Here is a 26,280-nt window from a genome sequence, read left to right as displayed (position 1 = left end):
GATTTTTTTTCAGAGTGTTTGGAGGTGGTAGTGTGATGGTTTTTTTCTGTTTTGTTTCTGAACCGGTTTGCTAGGTAAACAAGATTTAAAAAAGGCTCACCCGTCTGTCTGTTTCACTCCTCCAAATAATTATAACCAGACAATTTCAAACCAATTTGCTATGAATTTTTAAAGACAATTAGGCTGCTCCTAATTTTGTGAAAGCTGGCAGTTGGGTAGAAGACAGAGACCTGCGTTGATCAGGGAAAGGTGAGGAGAACTAAGCCACGCGCACTCCCCTCAGTGACGGCTCGCTGGCCAGCTATCTGGTGCGTTGCTCCAACGTAGCCACAGAATCACTGTTTCTCATCAGTTTCAGGAATCCAAGGGGTAGGAAGAAAAGAGAAGAAGTTTGAAGGCCGTGGCAACAGTGAGGTTGGAGAACAAAAGCCTCATCAGTGGGAATCACTCTTCATTAGCTATGCTAATGGAAAAAAACTTGAGTAGGAATTTGTATAATAGCACTATATATAGTGATACAAGTAGTGAAAAGTCAGCAAAAAGTGTTTTATCTAGTACTGATTTTAATCAGATCTTTAACCACCTTTGTGTACCAATAGAGTTGGCAAATCCAATAATGTATTGACTGTAAAGTACGTCGTCTTTGGCATAGCTGTAACTCCCTTACCTCATTTCTAAAGGACGGAATTGCCTAATTCGTTGCAAAGTAACTGATCCATTTGGTGGTTCTAGCTTTACACATTCTAGAATTAGTTTTAGTTTATGTGATCATTCTAAAAATCATAGATGGGACAATACATGGCTCTTCCGCATGCCAAATTAATCAGGAACCGTTGGGGAAATTGCTTGATAGGGATTACTGCCACCCTGTATTTTCATACATTCCCACTCAAACCTTCGCATGTTAAATATGTCATCGGAGAGGGGGTTTCCTGTGACAGTTTTAAACAGTGAGGATTTGGATTACAGGATCTCCCTCTTCAGGCCTGTTTTGCTGCAAATATCAGAAAAGCTTTAGTTCCAACTGGATGGCTCCCTTCCATGCTCTGGGGTAGCTGAGATCTCCAAGTACAGCTCAACAGTGGCATTGAGAGCAAGTCTTGTGAAGGTGGTATGAGGTTTGCTGCGACAGCAAAATTTAAATCCTGCTTGTGTACTGACGCAGACTCTTCACATGAAATTCGTGTACCCTAGCAGAGGTATTCTTGCAATTTGCAATGTTGGGAATATATTGCCGTTATCAATACAGCTGAACAAAAAGTAGAAGTGTGGGGCAGGAGAGCCGAGAGGAATGGCAGATACTTTCTGGAGAATGTTTTGCATGTGGTTTTTCATTGCAGTTCCCCAAGCAGGCCTAACAATTGGAAACAAAGAGAGATCTCATGTACTTTTTATTTCTTTTAAAAATTTTTGATTTTTCCTGGAAAGTTTGATAGAGTTAGATGGATCAGTTTTGTTCCTTTTTATAATCTAACAGCTGTTGCATGTTCTGGCTCTGTATAGGTGCCCATGGAAGTGTTTGTCTTAGGATCACGACAGGGTAATGTGTTTAAAAAAAATCCAAACGCATTGTATCTCCCTTTCCTCTGAATTTAATTTACCTGCCCCTGAATATCTCCTGTTTATATTGAATTTCATCATGTGGCATTCTCTTAGCCAACCTTCTTTTTCAAACATAACCAAACCTGGGGCCAAAATCTAATTGAGGATATACCTTCAAGTAACACTGCTTGCCTAGTTATACAAGGCATGTTACATTTTTTGCTGCTTTCACATTTATTGAGTTTTGCCAGTAAAGCTGAAAACAATTTAACAGACATTTATGAAAAATTACGGGGTTTCCCAAATAGGGGAATTTGATTTATAGGAGCACCAAAAGAACACTGAAAAGTTACACATTATGTTATCTTCCACATGAAAAACATGCATAATTTGGAAATGTCTACTCTTTATCTAAAAAAGAAAAAATATTTCAAGCCCGGAAAAAGATAAAAAGGTGAAAATCACTATGATACTTTCCTTATTCTAATTTAAAATATTAAATGTTTAGTATGTACTGCTGCCTTTTGAAGAAAAGGAATGTTATTGGTTGATGCAGTCAAGAAATGAGAACATCTGAAGTAGGGTAATGTATGGACATTAGTGACAGGATTGGAAAAAAATCAATTTTTAGCTTTTAAAAAAGATCAAACAAACTTGGCACACAGTATCATCCTAAATAAGATTTTACAAGAAAGACTGAAAACACCTATTACAACAAAATGGGAAAATGCATGTGAAACACTGGAGATTTTAAGTGAAAAGAAACAGAAACCAGCAAGTAACATTTGAATAAAGCCTTCAAGCATTTATAAAGCTATCTGTCCCTTTCTGTATAGATACTGCAAAGTGCTATGTATAAAATATATACAGGCATGACCTGTCAGGAGGATTTTGGTTTCCCTGGAGACTATCAGTTCTTTGTTGCACAGGTTGGCTTGGGGAATAAGAGCTATCTTGATAAATCCAAACCTTTCTTCCTGAGGTTATTGGATATATCAGTGAATTTAGATCTTCGTGTTGAAGGCTGAATTTATAAAATACGAACTTTAAAATGTTCACTCTAATTTCCACTTATTTCTCCTGGCTTGTACTTATGATATGCACCAATTATCTTGTGAATTCGGGAAAAAAAACCCTTTATTGTAATACTTTGATGGCAATTTTATCTTCTTGTTTGTCTAAGTTGCGCCAAGTCTTTGATTTTAATCACAATTTTCAGTGTATCATGAAAAACATACATCAGATCATAGTGCATGTAGTCAGCCACAGTTACTGCTGTTGACTTCTTTCTCTTCCCTTTTTCTTAAATGTTTTGAAATCCTCTTGACATTTTTCAGTTTGGAAACTAGGCTTCAATCAGATTTATACTTGTTAACTTCTTGTGAATATGGAGAAAAAAATCCTAATATAATGCATGTAACCTACTTTGTTCATATATGCTTGATTAAGAATAAACAGTAATCTCAAGGTTATTCTCAGTTGGTTTGGATGGAAATATGTAGATTGCTATATAAACCTTTCTGCTTTTTAACTCCTTGAAGAGTCAGCACATGCAGCGTTTTATTGACCCTAGGACATAGTGATTTGGAAAGCTTAGAAATGCTACAAATTCCATTTCAGAGGAGATTTTTCTCATCTAGCAAAGTATACCATAAAATGAATAAATTCTGCATAATTTGGAAGTTATTAAAGTAGGCATTGTTTTGTACTCCTCTGAGGATATTATGCGTGTTTTTTACAGTTCTTTTACTGTGGTCCAAGTTTGCTTATTGTAAAATTGGCAAAGAAACCAGTGTTGCTTCTTTGTTATATTCTGCAGTTCTAAAATCTGAAATGAAAATTTGCCAGAAATATGGAAAGAACATCAAGGTGAAGCATAAACCAGAGAGGAGCAGAGGAAGGGGAAAAGGAGGGGGTTATGCCAGGAAGAAAAGACATATATGTATTAAAAAGTGTGAGAGGGAGAGAATGAGAAGATTCCGTAGGCTGCAGAGTTAGCTGTGAAACTCACTAGTGCTCATTAGTGTTGCGGCTCTGAAAAATGGTGAGCCTATTAGCTAGAGAGGGGTCAAAGCAAAAAAGATGCATCAGCCCTCCAAATTTTATGATGCCACCAATTTCTAAGATACCAGAAGATCTCTTCAGTAAGTTTTACTTTTTTTTCTCCTTGGGTAGCTCCTCTGTCCCTCCCTTTTAAAGTATTTGATTACTGGCTATTTGCTGTGCGAGGATGTAACTTGCACTGGTAGAAGTGATGGGAAGTCCTATTTCACTACTTCTTAAGCTGTTAAAATGAACCGCATTCAGTGTTTGACTTTGGCAGCTAAAGCATTGCCATCAGGAGATTAACTTGGTGTTTAAAGGCTTTAGGGCAAGGAACCAGTACTTTTTTTGGGGGGGCGGGTGGTGGTGGTGGTGGTGGTAGAAATAGGTGTGAGTTAACATGTTGGCTCTTCCTGTAGTTCAGAATTAACCCCTTCTCTCCTCTGTAATTCAATGTAATACTTGCCTTTTTGGAGCCTGTACAGGTAACAAATCTGTATGGATAAAATATTGCAACTTTGAACACTTTCTCCTTTTGGTTAGATGTAATTGGAGTTTTCTTGGATTTGTGAAATGTAAATTATCTGTCTTTGTTGTCTCTATGTTTGGTCTGCATCATTTTAAGAAATAGAACCAAGCAGGAGGGAGGGACAAATTAAAAAAAAAAAAAAATTTTTGAAGAGCTGCTCAAGTACAGAAGGAGTAGGATTTGGTTCTTTTTTCTGTGCACAGTTTAAATGAGAAGTCCCTCCCCTTTTTAATCTTCTTCGATTTTGCTTTTGCACGGTCGTTAACCCTTCTTACGTCTAGTAGGTGGTCTTAGTTTTGCTTATTTTGCATAATTCTGCCCACAAGTTAATATACGTAAGCTGTGAGTCATTTAAGAAGCGCTAGTCAATTTATTTAGGTAACTAAACTAATGTGTAGTGGTTGTTTTCTCCACTTAGTGGAGGTGATAGCCAGGGTATTTCCTTTTTTCTGAAACACCAAAAATGAAACAATCCCATGCATAATCACATCATGTTTGTCGCAAATGTACCCAGTTCTTAAGATATTTATCTTATGCTTGCAAGATACAGAAATGAAACCTTGACTGGACAACAAACAAGATAACTCAAAGATACAATGAGATTAGACAACACGATTGGATGAAGTTGTCTAATCTCATTGCATCTGTGAGTTATCTCAGTACTTTCTCGATTTGACTAATGCACATATCTGCTATTTCCTGAAGGAGAGAAAAGTATGTTGATGTATGTCTCTGTGTGTGTACATATATGCACAAATATATATATGCATACATATCTATATACATATCTATATACACCTATTTATATGCTTTCAAAGGGTATATATGCAGTTTCACAGTCTTTCTGTGGTTTTCCTCCTTTCTACCTTCTTACGATACAGTGCTTTGCTTTTGAATATTTTTAAGTTCCATTATTACATTTTCACTAAAAGTAAACACTAGGAGCTTATTGAACAGTCATCCTTCATTTAAAGTCCTGATTTCTTTTCCATAGTCATTCTTTCTTTCTTTAATGGGGACATCTATTGTATTTGCCTTGAAGATTGAAATAAAAACCACTGCGAATGTCATTTAGCATAACCAAAAAAGCAATGTGATATATTAACATACAGTGTCTTGCCTCTGCCGATGGCCTGAACAGTAATGCACCTGGACTGTCTGTCTTGTCTTCAAAATTAAGGAACCTCTTTATGCACCTAATGGAAGCTAAAGCTCTATCAGAAAGGAAACACTATACTACAGCTTGTGTAGTTGTTACTCCAAAAGCTTGAGCTTTTAGCTCATTAAATTCTTGCATTAGTGTGTTTCAGGTAATTAAAGCTGTGCGATGGTGTCAGAAGCACCATATATTTTCTGCTAGGTTAGTCATAGCGCTTTAGCATTTGTTTGGTAGGTTTTAGTTTAGAAACAATTCTTTGGAATCCACAAAACTCGCCAGAAATCTGTTTACTGCTTTGTGTTCTTTAAGTTATGTTATTAGTGGGTTTGCCTTTATTTTCATTGGAAGTACTCCGATTCTCTGATAGGTTTTTGTTGTTGTTGTTGACAAGAAACTATTTGTGGATTGAATGAGGAAAGAATCGTTATAGTTAAGTGAGAATAGCATGACGGCGTTGTTTTGCCATGCAAACAATTTGTGCTGCGTAAGAGAGAGTTCCTTAGTGTTTGTAACAAAGAATGAAAATTGGCAATAGATGCCTTAATGTTTTTTTGTTTGAGACTGACACTCATTGGAAATAACCATGTTCTCCCAGGATCAGTAAGTAAGTGTTTTGATAATAGTCAAGTAATGGTTTGCTTTCTGCTCTCCAGAGTAACAAATTGGCCTTACCAAGCCTTAATAGTTGGAAAGGATGATGATCTGGATTCCTTCAGCTGTTCCAAACCAAGTGCTAAATAAGTCAGTGAAAAGTGCCTGAAAAACTTTCTTATTTATAGTACAGAGAGGGGATCTTTTCCAGCCTGTGCTGCATCATTAGACAAAAGCCAACACTTCCTAATAGATTTTCGCCCTGCACCTTCCTCCAGGTGAATTCCGATGTTCACCTGCCTGCAAGGAGCTGCAGTACAATTCAGCCATCAGGGCCTGCACAGAGAAACCCGAGAACTTTGGCAAACCAGAAAGAGACCTGACAGGATGGTCCTTCATTTAGCAGTCAGTGTTCAGCTTGCAGAAACTAGCTGCTCAGAGCCGCACTGGTTTGTTTGTGTATCCTAATTGTTGGGAATGTGCGCCTTCTATCACTGTGATTGTACCTTCCAACAAGAAACCACAGTTCCAGTAATACAGGTAATTCCAAAATTTCAAGTGTGGAGTGAAAATTCACAGAACCACTGAAAAACTGCTGCTTGTTTAAACACTTTGATTATGTAAAACATTATTGCATTACATTTATTTAAACTTCTGAACATTATCCAAATGAAAAACTTTGCTGCATTTGACATGTTCCTATGAAATGTTTTACTGTAGGTGAAACTGCATCTTGTGACAGTAAACTTTCTAGTTAAATTTTTTTGACTGTCCCTAATGCAAAGACAATGTTTTGCTCTACTAGAACTTAGTCAGCTATAGATTTGATTTCTTTAAATTAAATTAAAGTTGCTGGAAAGGAATTAATATTAAATTAAGAAACAGCAATCCTCATACTAAATCAAATAGAGGAAGTGTGCTTGCTTTGGTATTCTACAAAATGATCAGGGTTGTTATAAACAACCATAAGCATGCTCGGGAAGTGCCCTGTGTGAAAGCACGGGAAATTTTGTGGACTCAGGCCAGATTTATGTGTTTGCTCACACACATGTTAGGTGATACACTCTCTTCCTACATTATTGTCTCCATTCATTGTTGCTATTTAGTTTCCTGCCAGCAGACATGCAATTACGACCACCTTGGTGGGACGCATGAGGCACAACGGAGCAAGCTAATGCCATTTTCCATGAGGTGGTCACTAAAGGCAGGAGGTAAATAGCCAGATCTGTTGTAAAGCCCTGCAGGATATCAGTGGATGGTGTTAAGGTAATGGCTATATTACCATATGGCCATAATTTTGCTTGTACCTTGTTTTCATCTTACATGCTCGTTGCTAAATCCGTTAAGGACCATAGATGCTCATGCCTGGCCACTATCCAGATTCTTTCAGGTGGTCTCCTATGAGCTCTGCATAGTGCAGGAGGGAGACTGGGGTGCTTTAGAAGGACAACAGCAAAAAGTTCATCCTGGGTGGGGAGCTGCGTGGAAGTAGCGAGTAGGAGTGACTAAGCATGTAGCGTGCCTGAATATTTGCTCTTTTCTAGCTCGCAGGCACAACGCTGCTCAGGGGCAACTACCTGCCTTTGAGCCCGCAGTGGGTAGAGGGAGAGCTGCACACCAATTTGATCTTTGGTTGTTTTAATGCAAAGGAAAAAGTCTTACTTAATGTTTCATAATAAATTGAGGACCATTACTTAAAAAATGCAGATGAATGTGAAAACTTTAAAAGGAAATGGAAACTGGCTAAAAGGAGTCCAATATTTTTGTGGAATTTTTGTGGAACATTTTCATGTGTAATGTGAACTGTCATGAAGGGCTTCATCAGTCTTTAACAGCTGTCACTGGAATAAGAGCATAAAAGCTTAATCGGGAAAACATGTTAAAAACTGAAGACCAAAAAATCCCAACATCTAATTTGTTTTGTTGCAGTAAGCAAACTAAGTAAACACCTAAGACAGGATAATAGACGTTTAGAGTAGAACTGTATGCTTGTCCTTTTAAATAAAGTATTAAGGATAAGCACTGAGAAACTGACCTAAATTTGTCCCTGAATTTGACTGTTTCAGTAAAGAGAAATTAAATAAATGCCATTTTGGCATTTAACATTTTATTTTTCCTGGAGCATAGCTATCATTCAAGTAGAAAGAAATTAAAATACAATAAAGTTTGTTTTAGCTTTGTCATAAACGTAACTAGCAGGAAGGGAAAACTGCTGCTTATCAAATAGAATAGAGTTAAAAGCATCTGATTCTGTTGAGTATATGTATTATATAAAGATGTACTGTAGTTGATGCTTGTCTTTATTAAGCATGGGCTAATAGATGAATCCATGCTTTATTTTATAAAGCATAACACACCTTATTTAAAATTGTTGGGTTATAGCATCTCAAAGGTACCCAAATCTATTGTTTTAATACAGAAAAATTAGCCTACTTGTTGTAGACAGTTGCTGTAACTGTCTTTTCTCTTAATATTTGATCGGGATACATCTACCTCTTTAGCATGGACCATAGCGCAATTGACAGAGGTCATCTGAGATGCTTCAGTTTGAAGCTGGTTGGTGGCTGTTTGATCTCTGTGGTAGCAGCCCTGGATTATCGATTGGGAGGGAAAGCGGAGCTCCTTAACACAGGACGAAACGCTTCTCCTCATTACCTTTCTCCCCAACCATATTTCTGAGCCTGCTCTCAGTCCCTCAGGATCCCTGTGGCAGACTGCACCACCTTCCTCTGTTTCTCATAAATTGCTTTTTGGAGCTGCAGAGATGACTCATTTCAAATATACATGATTCAACCTGTAGATTTTTATGTCAACTCAATCCTTTTATCGATTTTTCTGTGGCAAGATGGGGACAGTGTGAGTATTTGGTCAGGTTTTTCCATTAGCAACAAAGAATGCACAAGTCCCTAGACCCAGGAAAGTCCCCTTACGGGTATCAGTTGCGTAACACAAACTTTCTTTTCTTTTTGAAGGATCTCTAAGCTGTAGTGTTCTGTATGTATCCCAGCATTGCTGGAAGTGTTTTCAGCTTCAATTATCAGTCAGGCAACAAACTAATTTGCCTTCTAATCAGTTCCAAAAGCAGCCAGCACTCCTATTTCCACTTTCAGCCTTAGCAAAATTGAAAAACACAGCATCTGTCATTTACAAGTTTCTTACACGCTCATCTATATGTAGACAGAATAAACAAAGGAATCTTTGGAGGTCAGGTTGTGAAGTGCAACAATAAGTAAGGAAACATGGAGCAGAATATAAAACTTAGAGCTAACTGCATTTCAAGAGCAACGTGGAGGCTGCTAAAAGAATTCAGCTTTATCTTTTGGCAAAATAGAGGCTTATAATAAGCACTGGAGTTACACAAGATTTTATTTGGTTTTTCATTTGCTCTTTTACCTGACACAAGTCCCTGTTGTACATAGTTTTGATTTTTCTTTTTTCTTTTGAAAGTGGCATGATTAGAATTCTTTTTAACAACTAAAACAAAAGTTTTAATGGATTTTATTAGAAATTGTGTAAGGTTGTCTGAATATCTTAGCATTTTTCTAAGGTAAAGTAAGGAAAGACTAGATCAACAACTGGTTTCATAAATTAGGCATTTTTAAGTAAGTTGAACCTACGGGTATGCACCTTAGAGGAATTAGCTGAAGAAATAATTGAAATCTTACCGTTTAAGTTTGAAGACTGTTGAATGATGAATGTGACTCTCCAGGAAGGTGTGATGTCCTTTTTCAACCTACTTTTAAAGAGAACTGTATGATTGTTAGCCTAACTTAATGCCCACAAAGATGCTGGAACAAATAACTTATAAAAGATCTAGAGGATGATGGATAGCAGGGATTTCTGACGAGGAATTTGCATTGCATGAACCAGTCTGTCTGTGGGAGAGTAACAAGAATGCACAGCACAGGTCTGTAGGCCCAAGGAACTCATGTAGACTTTGTGGGCATCGGTTGTGTAACAGGAACTGTCTTCTGGTTTTGAAGGATCTCTAGTCCAAGGAGAAATTAGCAGTAGCTCAGCATCAAACCAAAAAGATGTATTGACTGTAAGGCTTAAAATGGTTCTGTCCAGAGTCTTAAAATTCACCATTTTCATTAACTATTCCAGCCATAGACTGCTGAGTATGTTTACTGAGGTTTGCCAAACTGAGAAGTGCTGTTCACACTGTGGAAGTCAGAATCCAGAATGGCCCTTGAAAACTGAAAGAAAAAAACCCTTAAATTCACTGAGGGCAGGGATATTTGGCCACTGTTAGTTGTGGGGAAAAGAATTTCATTTTTTTTCCCCCCAAATGATGTAAACTGACATGGGATGTATAATAAGCGTGAAGGAGCTTTTCCATTCTACAAAGCAGTGATGAGGCTTGTGCTAGATCACTGTGGTGAGGCTTAGGCACTATACTTGAAGAAAGATGTGGACCAATTGAAGAGAATCAGGAGAGAACCATCAAAAATTATTTAGAAATCTAGAAAACGCAAGGGAACAGGAAACATTGAAAGGACTGAGTTTATACAATCTAAAGAAGGTAAGAGTAAGGCATGACAGGTTTTAGGAATTGTAAAATGCTGATGCAGAAAAATATTCTGGTGAGGAAGTAGCAATCTTGAGTTTCAGAGAGGGAAATTTAGGCCAGGTCCTAGGAAAAGGTTTTGAATAGTCAGAATAGAGAAGTACTGAAACATGACTTATGGGGCTTGTGGAATCTCCATTACTAAACGTTTTTAAAAATAGATGAGAAAAACTGAGAAATGGCTAAACTAGAACTGATCCTGCCTCTAGGTAATAGGATGGACTAGCTGGATGATCCCTCCCAGCTCTATTTTCTATTACCTTTCTTTTTTAATCATCAAGTGTACATCCCAAGGCTCCAATTACATGCATTTTCACACTTTCTCATGTTTAGCTTTTAGGAGGAAGCAATCGCTCTCCCATGTTAATGACTAGACTTTCTACTAGTTTTGCCCAGACATCCTCAGAAGAATCCAGATACTAGGTTCATATGCAAGACAAGCATCAGTTTTCATAGATAATTGTTAAAAATTAGAGCACCATTACCAGAATTAACATTACTGAGTAGTGTTTAGCCATTCCATTGTATTCAAGTAAAACCCTCATTTAGAAAGGTATTCTAGCTTTCATATTCTTTTAATTAATTAAACTATTTGCTGCATAGTCTAAAATTTTTGGAGTCTCTGAGCCACAAGAGGGAAAAAGTAGTTCTAACATCTGGGTTTCTTTCCCCATTTTGATCCCCAGTAGGGTCCAGTAAGTAACAGTCGGTTTTATTATTTATTATGCATTATTCATTGGGGCATCTCTTTTTATGACTCTGAAGTGATTTGTATGCTGTTGTAGAAGGTAGAGCCCTATTGTCTGTCAATGTACACGTTGCTTGGATTTCTCATTTTATTTGCAAAAAATAATAAAAATACTGCATCTTATAGTTCTTGGTCAAAAATTTCCATTATTCTCTTCTGGAACATGGTCTTATATGAAGAAAAAGCATACCAAGCACAGCTATTCTATTATTATTTAAATGATTCCTCTGTATTATTGGTTTTGAATATTTATTAGTTTTTTTTATAACCTCTTTCATTATTCATAAAGGGTAGCCACACAGTTTGATGAAAAAAGCAGTACAATGAAACCTTATTTTGCATAGCTGATGTCTTTCATACAAACTGTTCTCCAGTGGTTTTTTTTAATGAAGGCCTGCAAGGTGCTGGGAACCTCTGTCGTGTTCCTTGCAACAGCCCCTCCCTGTTGGTTTCAGTGGGAGGGGAAACCATCTAGCACCTCACCACCCTGTATGCTCTAGCATGGTTAGGGATGAAATAATAAATATCCCTCAAGAAAGATGGAAAAGAAGAGGCAAAGGTCAGGAAAGAAAGATGTCTTTTCACATAAGATATGAAAAACATATGAAGCATTACTGACTTAGAGAGAAAGAGAATGGAAGGTTGTTTTAGGTCATCTATGGGATTTTCTTTCGAAGCCCACAAGACTCCAAGGAAATAAGGGCAATTGCTGTACTGACTGCCATATCTGCGTGCACGTCGAGTGTCTGACAGGAGTCAGCATCAAATGCTTCACAGGAAGGCATAAAATCCTGCAGTAAGCAGATTGGGGAAGGATTATTTTCATGCACTAGGTCTCATTCTCATCTCTAATATGTATAGGTTAGTTTAAACACTGAGGTATAAGGTTTAGTGTCTATTCTAAAAGGTTTCTCATCACTACAGGTATGCATTGCTCTTAGCGTTTTTGTTATCAATATACCTACAACATACTCTGAAGACATATTGGTAGGTATTTGGTCTTAACAGCATTTTGCATCAGTGATCTCCTAGTCTGATAATACAACTTTTGTGTAGATGGATGCATCTGTTTATTGCTTTTGAATTTGACATGTTCTACCTTCATTGACTATCCCCTTTCTCTTATTTTATATTTTTGACTCATGGCTTGCTCTCCTCAACTTGCATTACTCTGACGACTACTAAAAATTAGAATATCTTTTGACCAACTGCCTTGTTTTTATTAAATCCTCCACTTCATCTCTGCCAGACTATGTAGTGAATTTGGCATTTTAATGTATCTGACTTGTTTAATTGCGCCAGTCCCTTGTGTGATACAAGTCCTTCGCCAAGACAGCCTGCTTAAAATCTGAAATACAGAATGGGCCTCGGGAAAGGTCAATTTTTGTGTTAACATTGTAGATCAGTGTGAAGCTTGCTTGACTCTGAAGAGCCTGGATTTTAAAAAACATGATAGTCCGGTGTAGGATTATTGACCAATTTCTTTTTGTTTCCAGCTGAGCTGCCAGGATCATCTGCAATCAAGCTCTCCTCCTTGAGTGATCTTCCAGCTCAGCTGCAAGAATTGTACCAGCAGGGCTTCATCTTGGCTGCTGTCCACCCTTTCGTGCAACCAACTGATGAAAAAGAGAAAACTCCCCAGGAACAAATCTTCAGGGCTGTGCTTATCAAGAAAACAGAAAGGTAAAGCACTTCTAGTGAACTGGGGTAAAAATAGACAATGTGATTTCCTGCTGAGTTTTGACCTACATCAGGAAATTATAGCAGACTTTACTGTGCAAGACTTGATTTTTTTTTTTTTTTTTTTTTGGTGGGCTTGAATAGGCTTAACATGTTCTTCATGTTTACAATTCATCTGCAGCTTGGCGGATGACTTGGAGAATAACAAGTTGAAATATGTTCTGTATTTTGGGATGTGTTGTCATGAGAGACAAACAAACAAGCCCTATGCCTGACAATTTGTAGGATGATCCCATTGGTACCCTTTAAGAATTTATTAGATTGAATTAAGACAGAAGAAATGTTTGCTTGGAAAAGGAGTATTTTGTGTTTAGACTGTTACAGTTAATGCAATTAATTTGAGAACTGTAGTACTAATGCATACTTCTTAAATTTATCTGTAGACTTTAGGCCCTTCTTTCCTCTAAACAATACAAGTTCTTTTAATTTTTCAAACAGTGCAAACTCTAAATAAAAAGATAACTCTCCTGCTTTGTTCAGTCTCTTAATGTGTATTAAGAGTATTTTACATAATCAAAGTCTGAAGATGAATAAGCAAACAGGAATACTGTTCTTTTATGTTTTAATCTGATTTAAAAAAAAAAAATCAATAGAATGTGCTGTTAAGTAGTCCAGAAGAAAATTAAAATCTAAATACTTAAAACATGTATTTATCATTTTTAGTGATTTTAATGATTTAAAAGGTAATTTAACATTATCTGACCACCCACAACTCTGCAGCTACCTGTGTTGTTGCAGCCATTCTGTGCAGTTTTCCTACATTAGTTGCATTCCTCAGTGTGTCCCTTTTTACAGTGACCTGTACTGAAAGTTGGGGGATAATTAAACCTCATTTGCCGATCCTAGTCCCTCTCTTTGTGATGATGCTTGAAGGAAAGGATGTAACTGTTTTAGACACCTCTTTAAAACTTAAGTAAAACCACCATTCAATTTGCTACAGCATGGTAATCAATTGGTAGCAATTACAGACAGGGTTGAACTTCAGTCTGTGACCTAAGGAAGTAGTTTTGCATTTCATTACCAAATATGTGTAGGCATTAGGTGTCGCAGGCAATTTTAGTTTCTAAAATAACTCTCAACTTACCTTGGCTTGCTTTTAGTTTTATTAATACATGCTGGCTTGCCTCATATTATTGTTTAAAGGGTTTCTGGTTTTATGGTCAAAACATAAAATGTTTGGCTGAACAGTTGACTTCTTGAGTAATATTGGGCTGAGCTTGCCTGGTTTTGGGGCCTTGCTTTCCCTGCCTACAAAATACCCCGCTGCAAATAATGGAAGTATTTACATGCATGAGTTTGCAATGTTAAGTAAGCGCGAAAGCACTTGTGATGGATTGGGGACCAAAGGTTCAGCATCTTCCAGGACTGAGCTGTGAAGACACATCAGCGAAAAGCAGCATCCTTCTCAGCAGAGCGGCACGGTCTTCAAGCCAGAGCGCTCAGCGCATTGTTGCTGTCTTGTACCATATCCAGTAGTTTACATCTGTGCAGAATGATTGTGAAAGAGTACAAAATCTTAATTGCCTACTCACTCACTTGGGTGCCAGTGTTTCACACACTTTAGACAGCTGTAAATGACTGTACAAAATTGAAGACAGTAGAGAGTCTTGAACCAATTATATTTCCTTTTACATTCACACTCCATTTCTTTGCATTCGCTTATCTGTCATTTCTGACTGCCTAGGGAAGCGGAAGAGACTGGTGCAGTGGGGAAGAAACAGAGAAGTACCAGAAAGGGAAATTACATCAGTTTGGTGTTTCATGTAGTTTAAATGTTCCTGAGTTTGGCTGAGAGTATGGCAGAAGCTGCTTCCATAGTGTGTGGGTGCAACACATGTTTGCATTGCCAAGCACAATGAAGAGGGATGGGTGTTGCACAGATTTCGAGATGACCATGGCGTGCAGAGAGACCAGGTGTATTTGAACCATGAGTTTAGCCCATTCTACTAACAGCTGGGGAGAAAAGTATGTGACAGTAGGGAAAAAAAAAGACATACTGTTAATTTTTTTAATTAACTGCTGATAAAGAATAAATGATACTTTTTTCACTGAGGACTATCAGGTCTCTGGCATCTGTAGGCTGTCTCTGTATAAAACAGTTGAACTCTTGGGTAGAAGTTAAGGTCTGCTTAGGGTATTTGTTGATCAGATGGCTGTTTATTTCTGTCATAAGATTTTAGGAGCATAGTCCAGCTACAGTTGTAGGATCACTGGTAACACCGTTTATGCTCTGAAGTACGAAGTGGTCCCTTGCTGTTTTCTGTAATGGTGGTGCCAGGCGTTCATGGGGAGCCAAGGAGTCATAAAAAGCTCTGTACTTTGGTGTGGGGCCCACTCTTGGGCTTCCTCAGCACTTTCTGGAAAACACTTGAGGCTGTAGCTCCTTTCTTACTGCAGGTGGTTCACCATGGATGGCTCCAACACTATATGCTTTGTCTGTCAGTTGTCTGGCAGATACCAGGTGCATTTTTTCACCTTGCTATTCTTTTGCCTGAATGGAACAGAAATGAAATTCTTGCGTTCGTGCCTTTTTGGTACAGTAATGTCAGTTCTGTGTGTACAGAGACAGAACTGAACACTTGAGTTAGTCTTTAATCAGTGTTGCACCTTTATATGTCAGTTTTATGTTTTAAAATGAATACTGTTGACTCATGTTTTGAGGGCTTAGTTTTATAGCACTGCCTCTCCAAAGGTAGGAAGAGGCTATGCTAGCTGCAGCGGATCATGTGCGTCAGGAACTACAGGCTGCTGCTATTGCTGAGATTTGCAGTGCCTTAATTTGTTCAAAAATAAAATGGAAAAGGTAGTGCTTAGACATGTTATGCATTAAAACTCATGTGAAAAGTACCTATTAGTGTTATTCCTCCTATTTTGCCATTGTCCTGGAGTCTTAAAGTCCTCAGTGTGAATTTGCAATGTCATTGCACATTTAAGGTGACTTTTAAAGTCACTACGATAGTTGTGTGTTTAATCCGTACAGGTATCTCTGTGGCCTCATTATCTTACTGTCTAATCATTTCTGGTAAATAAGGAAGTAGGGGTCATTCCTGCTCTAGGACATTTGAAGAAATGCATTCTTAACATATGGAAGCTGTAAATGTTAAAAAGCAAGGTTTGTCCCTTGGAAATGTTAGGGACAAAGTGAAAGTAAAGGACCGATTTTTTTTTTCTCTCTTTTAAACAAACAGTACAGTTGTTTGCACTGCAAAAAGTGTCATGTTCAATTAAAGAAAATGAAGTAAATAGAGGAGTGTTTAATTCTTTAGAGGCACTGGGCATGAAGGTAGTCTATCAGGTAGCTGAAGGACTCTGCCATTGCTCTCATTAAATTTAATACAGTAAATTTAAATATTTCTGTAGCACCTAATTGGATTGTGCACACTAACCAGTTGATTGGAAGTGGTTTGGAAGTCAAATAGAATAGAGTCGGATAAAGGAATAATAACTTTAATGCTCCTGTGAATACTTTCTCTCTCTCTCTCTCTCTAAATTTCAGTGGACGACTTAATTAAAAAGCAGTTGACTGTTTTATTGTCTGTGCTGAGTTCTGAGATACTTGGGTTTCTCAGAGAAGGCATTTCTTAAAAAGTATGCAAAGAAAAATCTTCAAGCCCAGTTTTTACAGGGTTTTTTTTCTGAATGTAGGTAAGGCTCCAGGTGTGAACTGTAGCCTCTGGCCTGCTGGCTCACATTGATTCACGCTTGAGAAAAGTTGATTCACACTGATTTACACTTGAAGACAAGAATCTCAGGAAAAGGGATACACGGTGGTACCCTGAAAAGCGCGAACGTGTGACAACGTCTCTCTCCTGGCAGAAGGGACAGGGGAAGGTCCGTGGATTTGGGAGGTTCTGGCTAACCAAGATAAGGAGAGTAGCACATATGTCACTTATGTTCCCTCGAGGAACAGAGATCATTAGTTCTTCGTGAGCATAATAGCCTTTCTCTCTCTACCCTTTTATTTCCATACTTGCTAGTTTTTAATATAACAATCTCTGTTTAGGTGTCTTGTGCGTGTTACTGTTTCAGACAGCTTGTGGCTGTTGCAGATAACCTGTTCCCTGCAAAGAAACTGCAAAGTCAGCCCCTGAACAAAATTGTAACAAAACCATAGCACAAAGCTGTTTTAATTTATTCCCAGCTCCCTGTAGTGTGACACCCCTGTCTGGTATCTTAAAGTTTCAAAATTCAATGTCAATTAAAATATTTTAATTTCCCTTTCTAAATATGGTGCACCAGAAAGCAAGCTCCATTCTCTTCCACTAGGCAGGATACATGGTCTGGGCTCATAAACTGCTTACAATAGTTTTGACATGTTTGCAGATGCTCCATTTCACCACAGTAGAGTGAAGCAGGGGATATAAATTGAGTTCCAGAGAGGTCTTTCTCTCTGTTGTTCCATCTATGTCTCAGGTCATCCCCTTCTACAGGTTTTGCCTCCAATCAGTAAAGCAATCAGCATGGAAACATTGCCATACAGAAGTAGACTAAGTAGTATAATTTAAGATTAATTTTTTTAGAGTAGACTTCTATGTTTACCTCAAACAACTTTGCAGCTGTTTTCCCCTTCTGTAAAATAATGAGGTGTCAGGTGTTACAGTGATTCACTTGATGAGATGATTCTGACTCTATTTCTATGATTTCCCTATATCCATTAATCCTGATGAAATGCAAACTTTCATCACTTGACCAAAAGTAATTCTGTTTATCTGCAAAGGAATTTGACAGACTGAGTTCAAAAGTTCAATAGTAAACCAGGATTTTTAAAGTGTTTTTTTTGCTGGTATGCAGCGTTAATTCTAAGTGATTTCAATTAATGGCATCTTCTAAGATATAGCTAAATTTTTGTGTCATTTAAAGTCTGGATTTACAGAAAATGTAGGATATGGATTTATAGAAAGTCTGGATTTATAGAACATGTAATGTAGCATGATGTAAATGCAAAAGATTAAAATGGCTTAAACATGCAACGCGAAATGACTTAAACAAGACAGTAGTTGTGTTGTTTCTTTGGTGCTATGTTTGCATTTCCAGTTGTCAGTGTCCACTTGGTATTTGCTTAATTACGTTGACTGAAGGTGAAATCCTGAATTTTCACACCTGAAAGACCAACTCTCGCACTCTTTCCAGTCATACTAAACTTCCCTTTTAATAGCAGTAAACGCCCTTTCTGTGAAAGAAGGGAAAACTGTATTATACCAAGGAACTGATGACGTATGAAAAGACATAATGATGTTGGAAAGAAGCAGGAGCCCCTGCAAGTGTTATGCTTTGTGAAGTCTTGATCTTCTAGTATTTGGATTTGCACATTTGCCTTCTGAAGGCGAAGGAAAATGTTTCTAAAAACATCCAGACAAGTCATCAAATTTCTGATTCTTAGTTGTTTGAGACACCTTCTAGCCCCAGAAGGCTTTTCTTCTCTTCAAGCTTTTTTGATAGGCACTTGAAACAGGGAGTTCTTGCTCTGACTTGCTCTGAATTCGGTGGACAGAGTCTTGAGCCATGACTAGTGCCTCTGCTTGGCAAGCCTGTCTTTGAGTTTCTGTGGATATTTCTTCATTTTCTGTGTGAAAATATTTCATGCCACATTTGACCGTCCAGGGCACATCACTATATAAAATGTATCACTATATAAACATGCACAGTGGTCTCAAGCCTTCTTGGAGCACGCGCTCTGCCACGTCAGCTGCATCCCCTGCTCCAATGTCATTGGCAAACTTGACAAGAGCACACCTTGTCGCCTCCTCCGTGCCATTGATGAACATGACAGGTCCCAGGTTGCAGACCTCTGGGTGGGGACTCCACTTGTCACTGGCCTCCAGACAGGGCGTCACTATTAACCGTGGAACTGGTTTTTACTCATCTGGTTTTCCAGACTGTAGTACCCTAACTTGCCTACGGGAGTAGTGTGGGAGCCAGTGCCAGACCTCTTGCTAAAATTGCCATCAACGACAGCCACTGCCCTCCCTCCACTCATCCACAAATCCACTCATTTTAACATCAGAGGCAATCAGGTTCATTAAGTATGATTTACCCTTGCTACATCCATGCTGACTGTTCCCAACCTTCTTCTCCTTCATGGGCCCTGAAATGTGCTACAAAAGATCTCTGCAGAAATATAGGAACTCCAGTCAAAGGCATTTCAAAATGATACAGTCTGACAAAAAATATCAGTGATCTCCTCCAGTGCTTCTGTGCTTGCTTGAGTTCCTGGAAGTAGACACTTCGCATTGGTACAATATATTTTTAATTTAAATGTTAATGCGTGTGTGTGTATGTGTATCTATTTGGTTTTCATGTAGGATTTAGGCTTGAAGATGGCAAATGTCTGACCTTGCCTTCATGAGCATTAGGATCAAACATGTTTTGTGTGCAAATGCAGCGTGTGGTGTTGCTCTCAGCAGGCTGATTTCAGCTTGCTGAAAAAATAATATTTATTCCATACCCAAGAGTCAACAGATAGCTTCCTTTAGCTCAAGGGACAATGGCTTGAGTTTTTAAAGATTGTTATTTGTTTCAAGTTCAAAGAAATACATATTTCCTCAAAACAGCTTTTAACATTGACCCAGAATAAATGTTCTTTCATCTGTATTGTCGAAATTATAAACACTGGACATTAAAGATGCCTATGTATCCATACATGCCTGAACTTCTCTCAAGGAACTCTATAAGCTGTCATTGAAAAAAGTGTGTGAATTTTACTAACAAATAATATATATTCCAGTGGTAAGGTTTCCTATGTAAGAAGATTCCACATAAAGAAAATGCTTAGGTAATAAAGTTAAAACAGTGTCACATGGGTTAGAGTTGAGGTTGTTATGATACAATATACCTGCTTTTATTTTTTAAAAAACGGTGTATTTGTTGGGTGGGCATCATAAAACCTATGGGTTTTTAATTGCTGCCTTCTTGGTTTTCAGATGCTCTAGTTTTGCTAGATTTTTAACCTGGAATTATACAGATACCAACTGCTCATGTTAATCACCTTGATGTGGTTTTATTTTTTTTTTCTAATGTAGATCAGTTTGTTATAAATGTACGGTTATATTTTGAACTGTAGAGCTATTCTTATGTAGTGGAAAATCGCAAAACTGCACTTACATTCCTAGCACCATCTCAATCAAACAGGCATTTTAGACTGCGTAGCTTACAAGTGTGCTTTTGGCTTTCTGAATTCATGGGCATGGAGAACTTCAGGAAGATTAGGACCGAATGTTGGCTCCCTCATTTCCTTGTTGTATCTGAAAAGGATTGGAAATCCAGTTTGTAACAGACACCGAGTTGTCAGGTTTAATAGTTACTGTAAGTTACTGGTACTCTACAGCTGGTAATGGTTTATCTACCATGAAATGGTGCTTAACTGCAAACAGCTGTACAGGAAATGACAACCTACTGAAGCAACCATCGTAAAATACTTTTGGCCAGTGAACTTCCAATAATAAGTGAAAATCTTATTTATGCTATGTATTTTCTTTAGCAGCACTAGAGGTCCTATTTAGGATTCAAGACGCCACTCTTTTTAAGTCTGTGGTCCACAGCCTTTTATGTATCAGTAACATTGGAGGGTACCCTCTACCCCCGACCCCCACGGGCCTGCAAACACCATCCCTCTGCACAGCGCCAGGTAGACCGAAATTCCCTCTTGGCTCTTTGCCACCCCCGGTTAAGGTTGTCCATGGTGGTCACTGAGGGTACTTACAGTGACAGAAAAATCCTTCTTCGGGAAAATTGGTAAAGATAAACAAACAATGAGATACATAACAAAGGAAGAAAAACAAATGGAAGCCCAGGGTGTGTAAGATACAGTGAAATTTTCTGTCAGTCTCCACGATTAACCAGTGGTTATCCTCTCCTGGGGTGGTGGGCAAGAGACTGCCCTTCCCCACTGCAGGCAGAGCGGTGGCGTTGTTCGCACTGTCCCTTCTGTTCACTCTCAGGTATCACGAAATGCATTCTAGTGAGTATGGGGCGTTGTAATGAGTCGGGGTGTACCAGCTTCTCTGGTTCATCTTAGCTTCCAGGAAGGGTACAGCCTTACTGTATCCAGGTGTGCTTCTTTCAGGGCTGGGACATTTTTAATCAACCTAGGGATTTTTCTATTAGAGGAACAAAGGTAATAAAAAAACCCTCAAATATTTGCAGACAATGAAGGGAGGAAGATTCAGTTTTCCAGCCTAGGAGGAGGAAGAGGAAGAAATTGCTGACTGTACATCCAGAAGAAAAGGAAGATCTTTCAAACTGTTGGGGCTTACACATTTTTTTTACTAAACTGACCTCAGCATTTCTCTTTCGCTTTGTGTTGAGGAATATTTTATGATGGGAAAGTGGGAATTAACTTTACATAAAACCATTGCTTTAATTTTAAAATATTTTACACATCGGACTCCCAGTAACTTCCTGTGCTATAAACCTGATAAGAGACTCCACAGTATGGAATATTGATTTATTTCTCAAATGACTGAAGTTAGTCCTTCTTCAGAAGAGAACAGGGGAAAGCAAGTGCAGGGACAAGACTGAAGTCAGGAGACCTGAGCTCTGCTTTTGACTTGTCCTCTGACTTCTGTGATCTTGATGGGTGTTTGTGTTTTGGAGGTCCTAATTTGGAGTCTCTAATGAAAGTGGTCCTAAAAGTAGTCCCATTAAATGAATAAAACCAAAAATATAATTTCTGTTCAGTATAGAATTTACCTGTACCTATATTTAGCTACTTCTCTACGGCTATACTAATAATATTCAAAGAGTTTAATGAGAGACTTTTATGATATTTATGAAATGCTTTGCGATTCATTTATGAAATGCATTGTTTATTGTGTAGAGGCTGGAAATAATTTCTTGCCCACCTGGATTTGCTCAGAAAATTATTTCTGTGGTCTGTGAAATCCACAGCTATTTATTATTTTCATGTGAAAAGCTATGGCTTTTGTTTTGTTTGTTTTTGACAGAATAATAGGCTCTTAAATGTTTCCTAAAAAGCTGGAAACTACCAGTATAGACGAAGATTTGCCTTTAACATATATGGACATATTTTACTTGAAGCATGGAAAAATACTTTTTGGTAATATAGAGTACTTCTCTTGGAAGATTTTAACTAAAGATTTTATGGCCTTTAGTAGGATCTGTTACACGTGTTCTGTAAAATAACATTCCTAACAGCATGCAGTGGTATTTGATGCAATTTTTTTCGTGAGCTCTAGTGCAGAAGTGGCTCTGAGACTCTTTGAGGCAGAATTCATTGTCTCCTGTTTGCTTAAATATTTACAAGCAGCAAGTGTATTTCAAAGTAAGTGCTTGTTAAAGGAGGAAAAATAAACAGGTCATTTTAAGCAGTTGCAGTAAGAATCACTGTATTTTTATGGGTATAATCTGTATCTCAGATACCTCGTACTCCTTTCAAAGAAATTGGGAGTAGGTCCTCCAAAAACTGCACAAATCAGAGGCCAGGGAGCTGTTGAGGAGGAGGAGAGGAATTAGGAGAGAGTGGTTCAAGGGTTAACTTCCCTCTTCCTTATACCTGTGTATAAACCTCACCAATATAGGTTGAAAAGAGTTTGCTTTTACAGATAGCCAGTAGGTTTAAACATGAAAGTGCAGCGTTTCTCATTCTTTTGGAGCTAGCAAGGTTTTATGTTTGTCACAGCAAGTCTTTCTAGCCATGGTGCCATGGTTCGCATGGAGACCTGAACACTGTGTGGAGAACAGGCTTTGGTGAAAGAGTGGGCACAGGAAGGATTGTGCCTCTGGGTTTGTCCCATCTTTTCATGTTCCTGGGCCTTATGTTAAATCATAGAATCATAGAATAGTTTGGGTTGGAAGGGACCTTTAAAGGTCATCTAGTCCAAACCCCTGCAATGAGCAGGGACAGCTTCAACCAGATCAGGTTGCTCAGAGCCCCGTCCAACCTGACCTTGAATGTTGCCAGGGATGGGGTTTCTACCACCTCTCTGGGCAACCTGTTCCAGTGTTTCACCACCCTCATTGCAAAAAATTTCTTCCTTATGTCTAGTCTAATTCTATTCTTCTTTAGTTTAAATCCATTATTCCTTGTCCTGTCACAACAGGCCTTGCTAAAAAGATTCTCCCCATCTTTCCTGTAGGCCCCCTTTAAGTACTGAAAGGCTGCAATAAGGTCTTCTCGCAGCCTTCTCTTCTCCAGGCTGAACAACCCCAACTCTCTCAGCCTGTCCTCGTAGGAGAGGTGCTCCAGCCCTCGGATCATTTTTGTGGCCCTCCTCTGCATCCACTCCAACAGGTCCATGTCCTTCTTGTGCTGAGGGCTCCAGAGCTGGATGAGTACTCCAGGTGGGGTCTCACCAGAGCAGAGTAGAGGGGCAGAATCACCTCCCTCGACCTGCTGGCCACGCTGCTTTTGATGCAGCCTGGGATACAATTGGCTTTGTGGGCTGCAAGCGCACATTGTTGGCTCATGTCCCGCTTTTCATCCACCAGTACCCCCAGGTCCTTCTCTGCAGGGCTGCTCTCAATCCCTTCATCCCCCAGCCTGTATTGATACTGAGGGTTGCCCTGACCCAGGTGCAGGACCTTGCACTTGGCCTTGTTGAACCTCATGAGGTTCACACGGGACCACCTCTCCAGCTTGTCCTGTGGACATCCCTCTGGATGGCATCCCGTCCCTCAGGCGTGTCAACTGCACCACTCAGCTTGGTGTCGTCTGGATGTAAATAAGCATGGATAGTAGGGCACATACTTAATTTTTGGGATTCGGTATCTTAATTTTGAATTTGAGCTGTATTATCTCAGAGTGTCCAGGCTGGGAGTATGGCTTCCTTAGCCAGACTGGAAGGGGGCTGTGGTGAGCACGGAGGGTTACCCCAGTGAGGGAAGTGTTTGGTCCTCACATTTGTAGAGGCTTGGTGTTGTCCCCCAAAGAGTGGGATTGGTTGTCTAAAAAGGGCTTGGTTCCTTGCTGCCCGTTCCTAGTAACCCACTTTTGGTTTGTTATTGTTCTGTCACCGAAGCACTGGAGAATTGTGTTTGCTTCGTTTGATGTTGTATGGACTTAGCATTGCAATATCAGGTGGCAGTTTTGATGGTTTATTGATTGCTAAAGCATTAGAGAGCCCTAGCTTATACTTATTTCTCTCTGGAACATGTTTAGATAACATCAGGCTTACACTTCCTGTTAGTCATATTCAGATTTTAGAAAAAAATGTAGGTATAACAGTACATACTCTAGCAGGGAGACCTTCTTAAGTTTATTTTTATGTTCTTGAAATCATTGAGTTAATCTGTGGTGAAAAATCTGTACAGAATGGCTTATCTAGGACTTTATCTAGAAGAGCAAAAATGGTTGTCTGCAGTTCATGTGTTGTCCCTCACAAAATGATATTTTTTTTCCTCGACAAAGTTGTTCTTTGCTGCTTAAATTAATTTCTGTATGCCTGTTACAGAAGAGTAGTGGTTGAACACTTTTAGTTCCCCAATAATGGTTTCTGTAAATCCTATAAGGATGTTTGGAGAGTTTCCATGGACACCCATGTTTTGTTAAAACTTTTGTCTGGAGTCAAGAATAGAATGGGACCACAAGTTAGGAGAAGAACCTAGAAAGGAGGGGAAAAACAAGTAGGAAAAGGGCTTCAGTGTTGCCAAACCATAGTCTGGTACTGCCTGTCCCATGTATAAGTGAGATAAGAGAAATGAAGTGAGAGTATAGCCTGTGTGAAAGTGGGAGGATCAAGTACAAAACATAACGTCATGCGATGCTTCAGAAAATTTCTGCAGTATTGCCTAGGAAACACACTGCCAGTTTGCAGTCAGCAGCCTACGCATCTCGTGGCTCCGAGTAACTGTTAGCATCTCGGGAAAGCCCCTGGGACCATCTGTAGCTGAAGCGTGTTCTACGTGTCACACAATCCCAGTCCCCAGAACAGGGCTTTTACGCAGACTTCCTTTTGCAAGCATGGGAAACCTGCAAAGCCCTTGTTTTGTTGTTTGGCTGCTTCCTCAGCACTCTTGGTTTAAACTTCTGCACCTTTCTTCCTGTCCTGTAGGTACCCAGTACATCAAGCAACTGCTGGCCAGGGTTAGTTCTTTACTACTTCAAGCTAGATCTTTTGTTTCTCCATAAGGGATGTTAAGATAACTACTTTGTTACTAATACCAAGAATTATAGGCTAGCTTTTATTTTTGTACATTCCTCCATGTGTTCTCCTAAAGAACTGATAAAACAAATGATTCTCTAGATTCCTCTATTGATAAGGCATATAAGTTTCCTTTCATGGGAGTCCAGAGGAGAAGAAAACTGCCTTCAGTAGCACAGCTTTGCAGAGCACGCCTACGGATTGTTTCTCAAGATCATTCAGGATAACTTTCAAACTTTCCCATGGCATATCTTGACCGATACCATGTTTCCACAGCACTGATTTGTTCAGCAATGTATATGGCAGATGTCATATGCTTTGAATTATTTTAGGAGTTAGTGTCTTCTGAAAGAGAAGGGATTTCGCACATAGCTTTTACGTTTCTCAACAACAAAGCGTAAGGTAAGAGTGAAGGATAGACTACTTCGATTAGCCCCAGATTTTTAAATGTTGACTTAGAATGCTGGTAGGTAACAGAAGGGATTCCTTTAATTACTGTCTGTGAAACACACCCTACGTCAGGCTGCCCTGCAGGGCCCAGAGTATCTGTCAGCCCATTGCATTGGAACCTGCTTTCTGCTTATTCTGAGTCGCATCACCTGTGTATCTCCTTGGCGCTGGCCATAGACGCCAGGCTGACAAAGTGTTTCTTGGACAGATAAAGAAATTTGGAAGGAGGCATTCCACCATCTTCAGTCATTGGTGTGATTTCTTCCCTAGCAAGTAGGTGAGATGCTGTAGCTGCCACTTGTCAGAACTGTGTTGAGCTCAATGGAGTGAATGTGCTGGAACCGGGAAATATTTATAAAGGTGATGTCTGGGTATCCAGTGTTAAGAACAGAAACTGATTCTTTTTTTCTGTCTGTCTCTTTAGGTCTCCAAAAGGTGATGTCCATAGTGAAGGATATGTCTTGGAGGTAGAGTGCTGCTCCTCTTTAAACCAACTTTCAGACAAAAAGGAGATACCTGATTTTATTAAGAAAGTGAGTAAAGGAAAAAAAAAAAAAGGCAAAACCTAGAACACAATATACTTTTATTTGCATTATAATTACCGCTTCTAGTTCTGTCAGTCTGACAATAGGAATATGTGTACATTTTGTGCAGTTGAAACACTGCACTAGAATTCGGTGTTTTGTAATTTTAAATTATTGAGAGAAACAAGTTTGATCCTATTATTCTGAGAAAATGATTTGTAGTATCACAGGAGGGTGACCTCTCACAGATTGTATCAGCTAAGTTACCAGTGTAGAAGACAGTCCT

General features: G+C 38.9%; 1 protein-coding gene across 1 annotated transcript in view; it reads left to right on the top strand.

Annotated features, from left to right (window-relative positions):
• RFTN1 (raftlin, lipid raft linker 1) overlaps window positions 1–26,280 on the top strand; it is a 103,345-nt gene that overhangs the window by 32,568 nt on the left and 44,497 nt on the right. The window contains exons 3-4 of the mRNA XM_075706037.1: window positions 12,679–12,865; window positions 25,895–26,003. Of these exons, the coding sequence (XP_075562152.1) occupies window positions 12,679–12,865; window positions 25,895–26,003 (296 nt within the window). The remainder of the gene's footprint in view (window positions 1–12,678; window positions 12,866–25,894; window positions 26,004–26,280) is intronic.

Source organism: Pelecanus crispus, chromosome 2, assembly GCF_030463565.1.
Source record: "Pelecanus crispus isolate bPelCri1 chromosome 2, bPelCri1.pri, whole genome shotgun sequence".
NCBI classification, from domain to species: Eukaryota; Metazoa; Chordata; class Aves; order Pelecaniformes; family Pelecanidae; genus Pelecanus; species Pelecanus crispus.
Note: the sequence above shows the minus strand (reverse complement) of the source record. Positions and strands in the feature narration are given on the sequence as shown.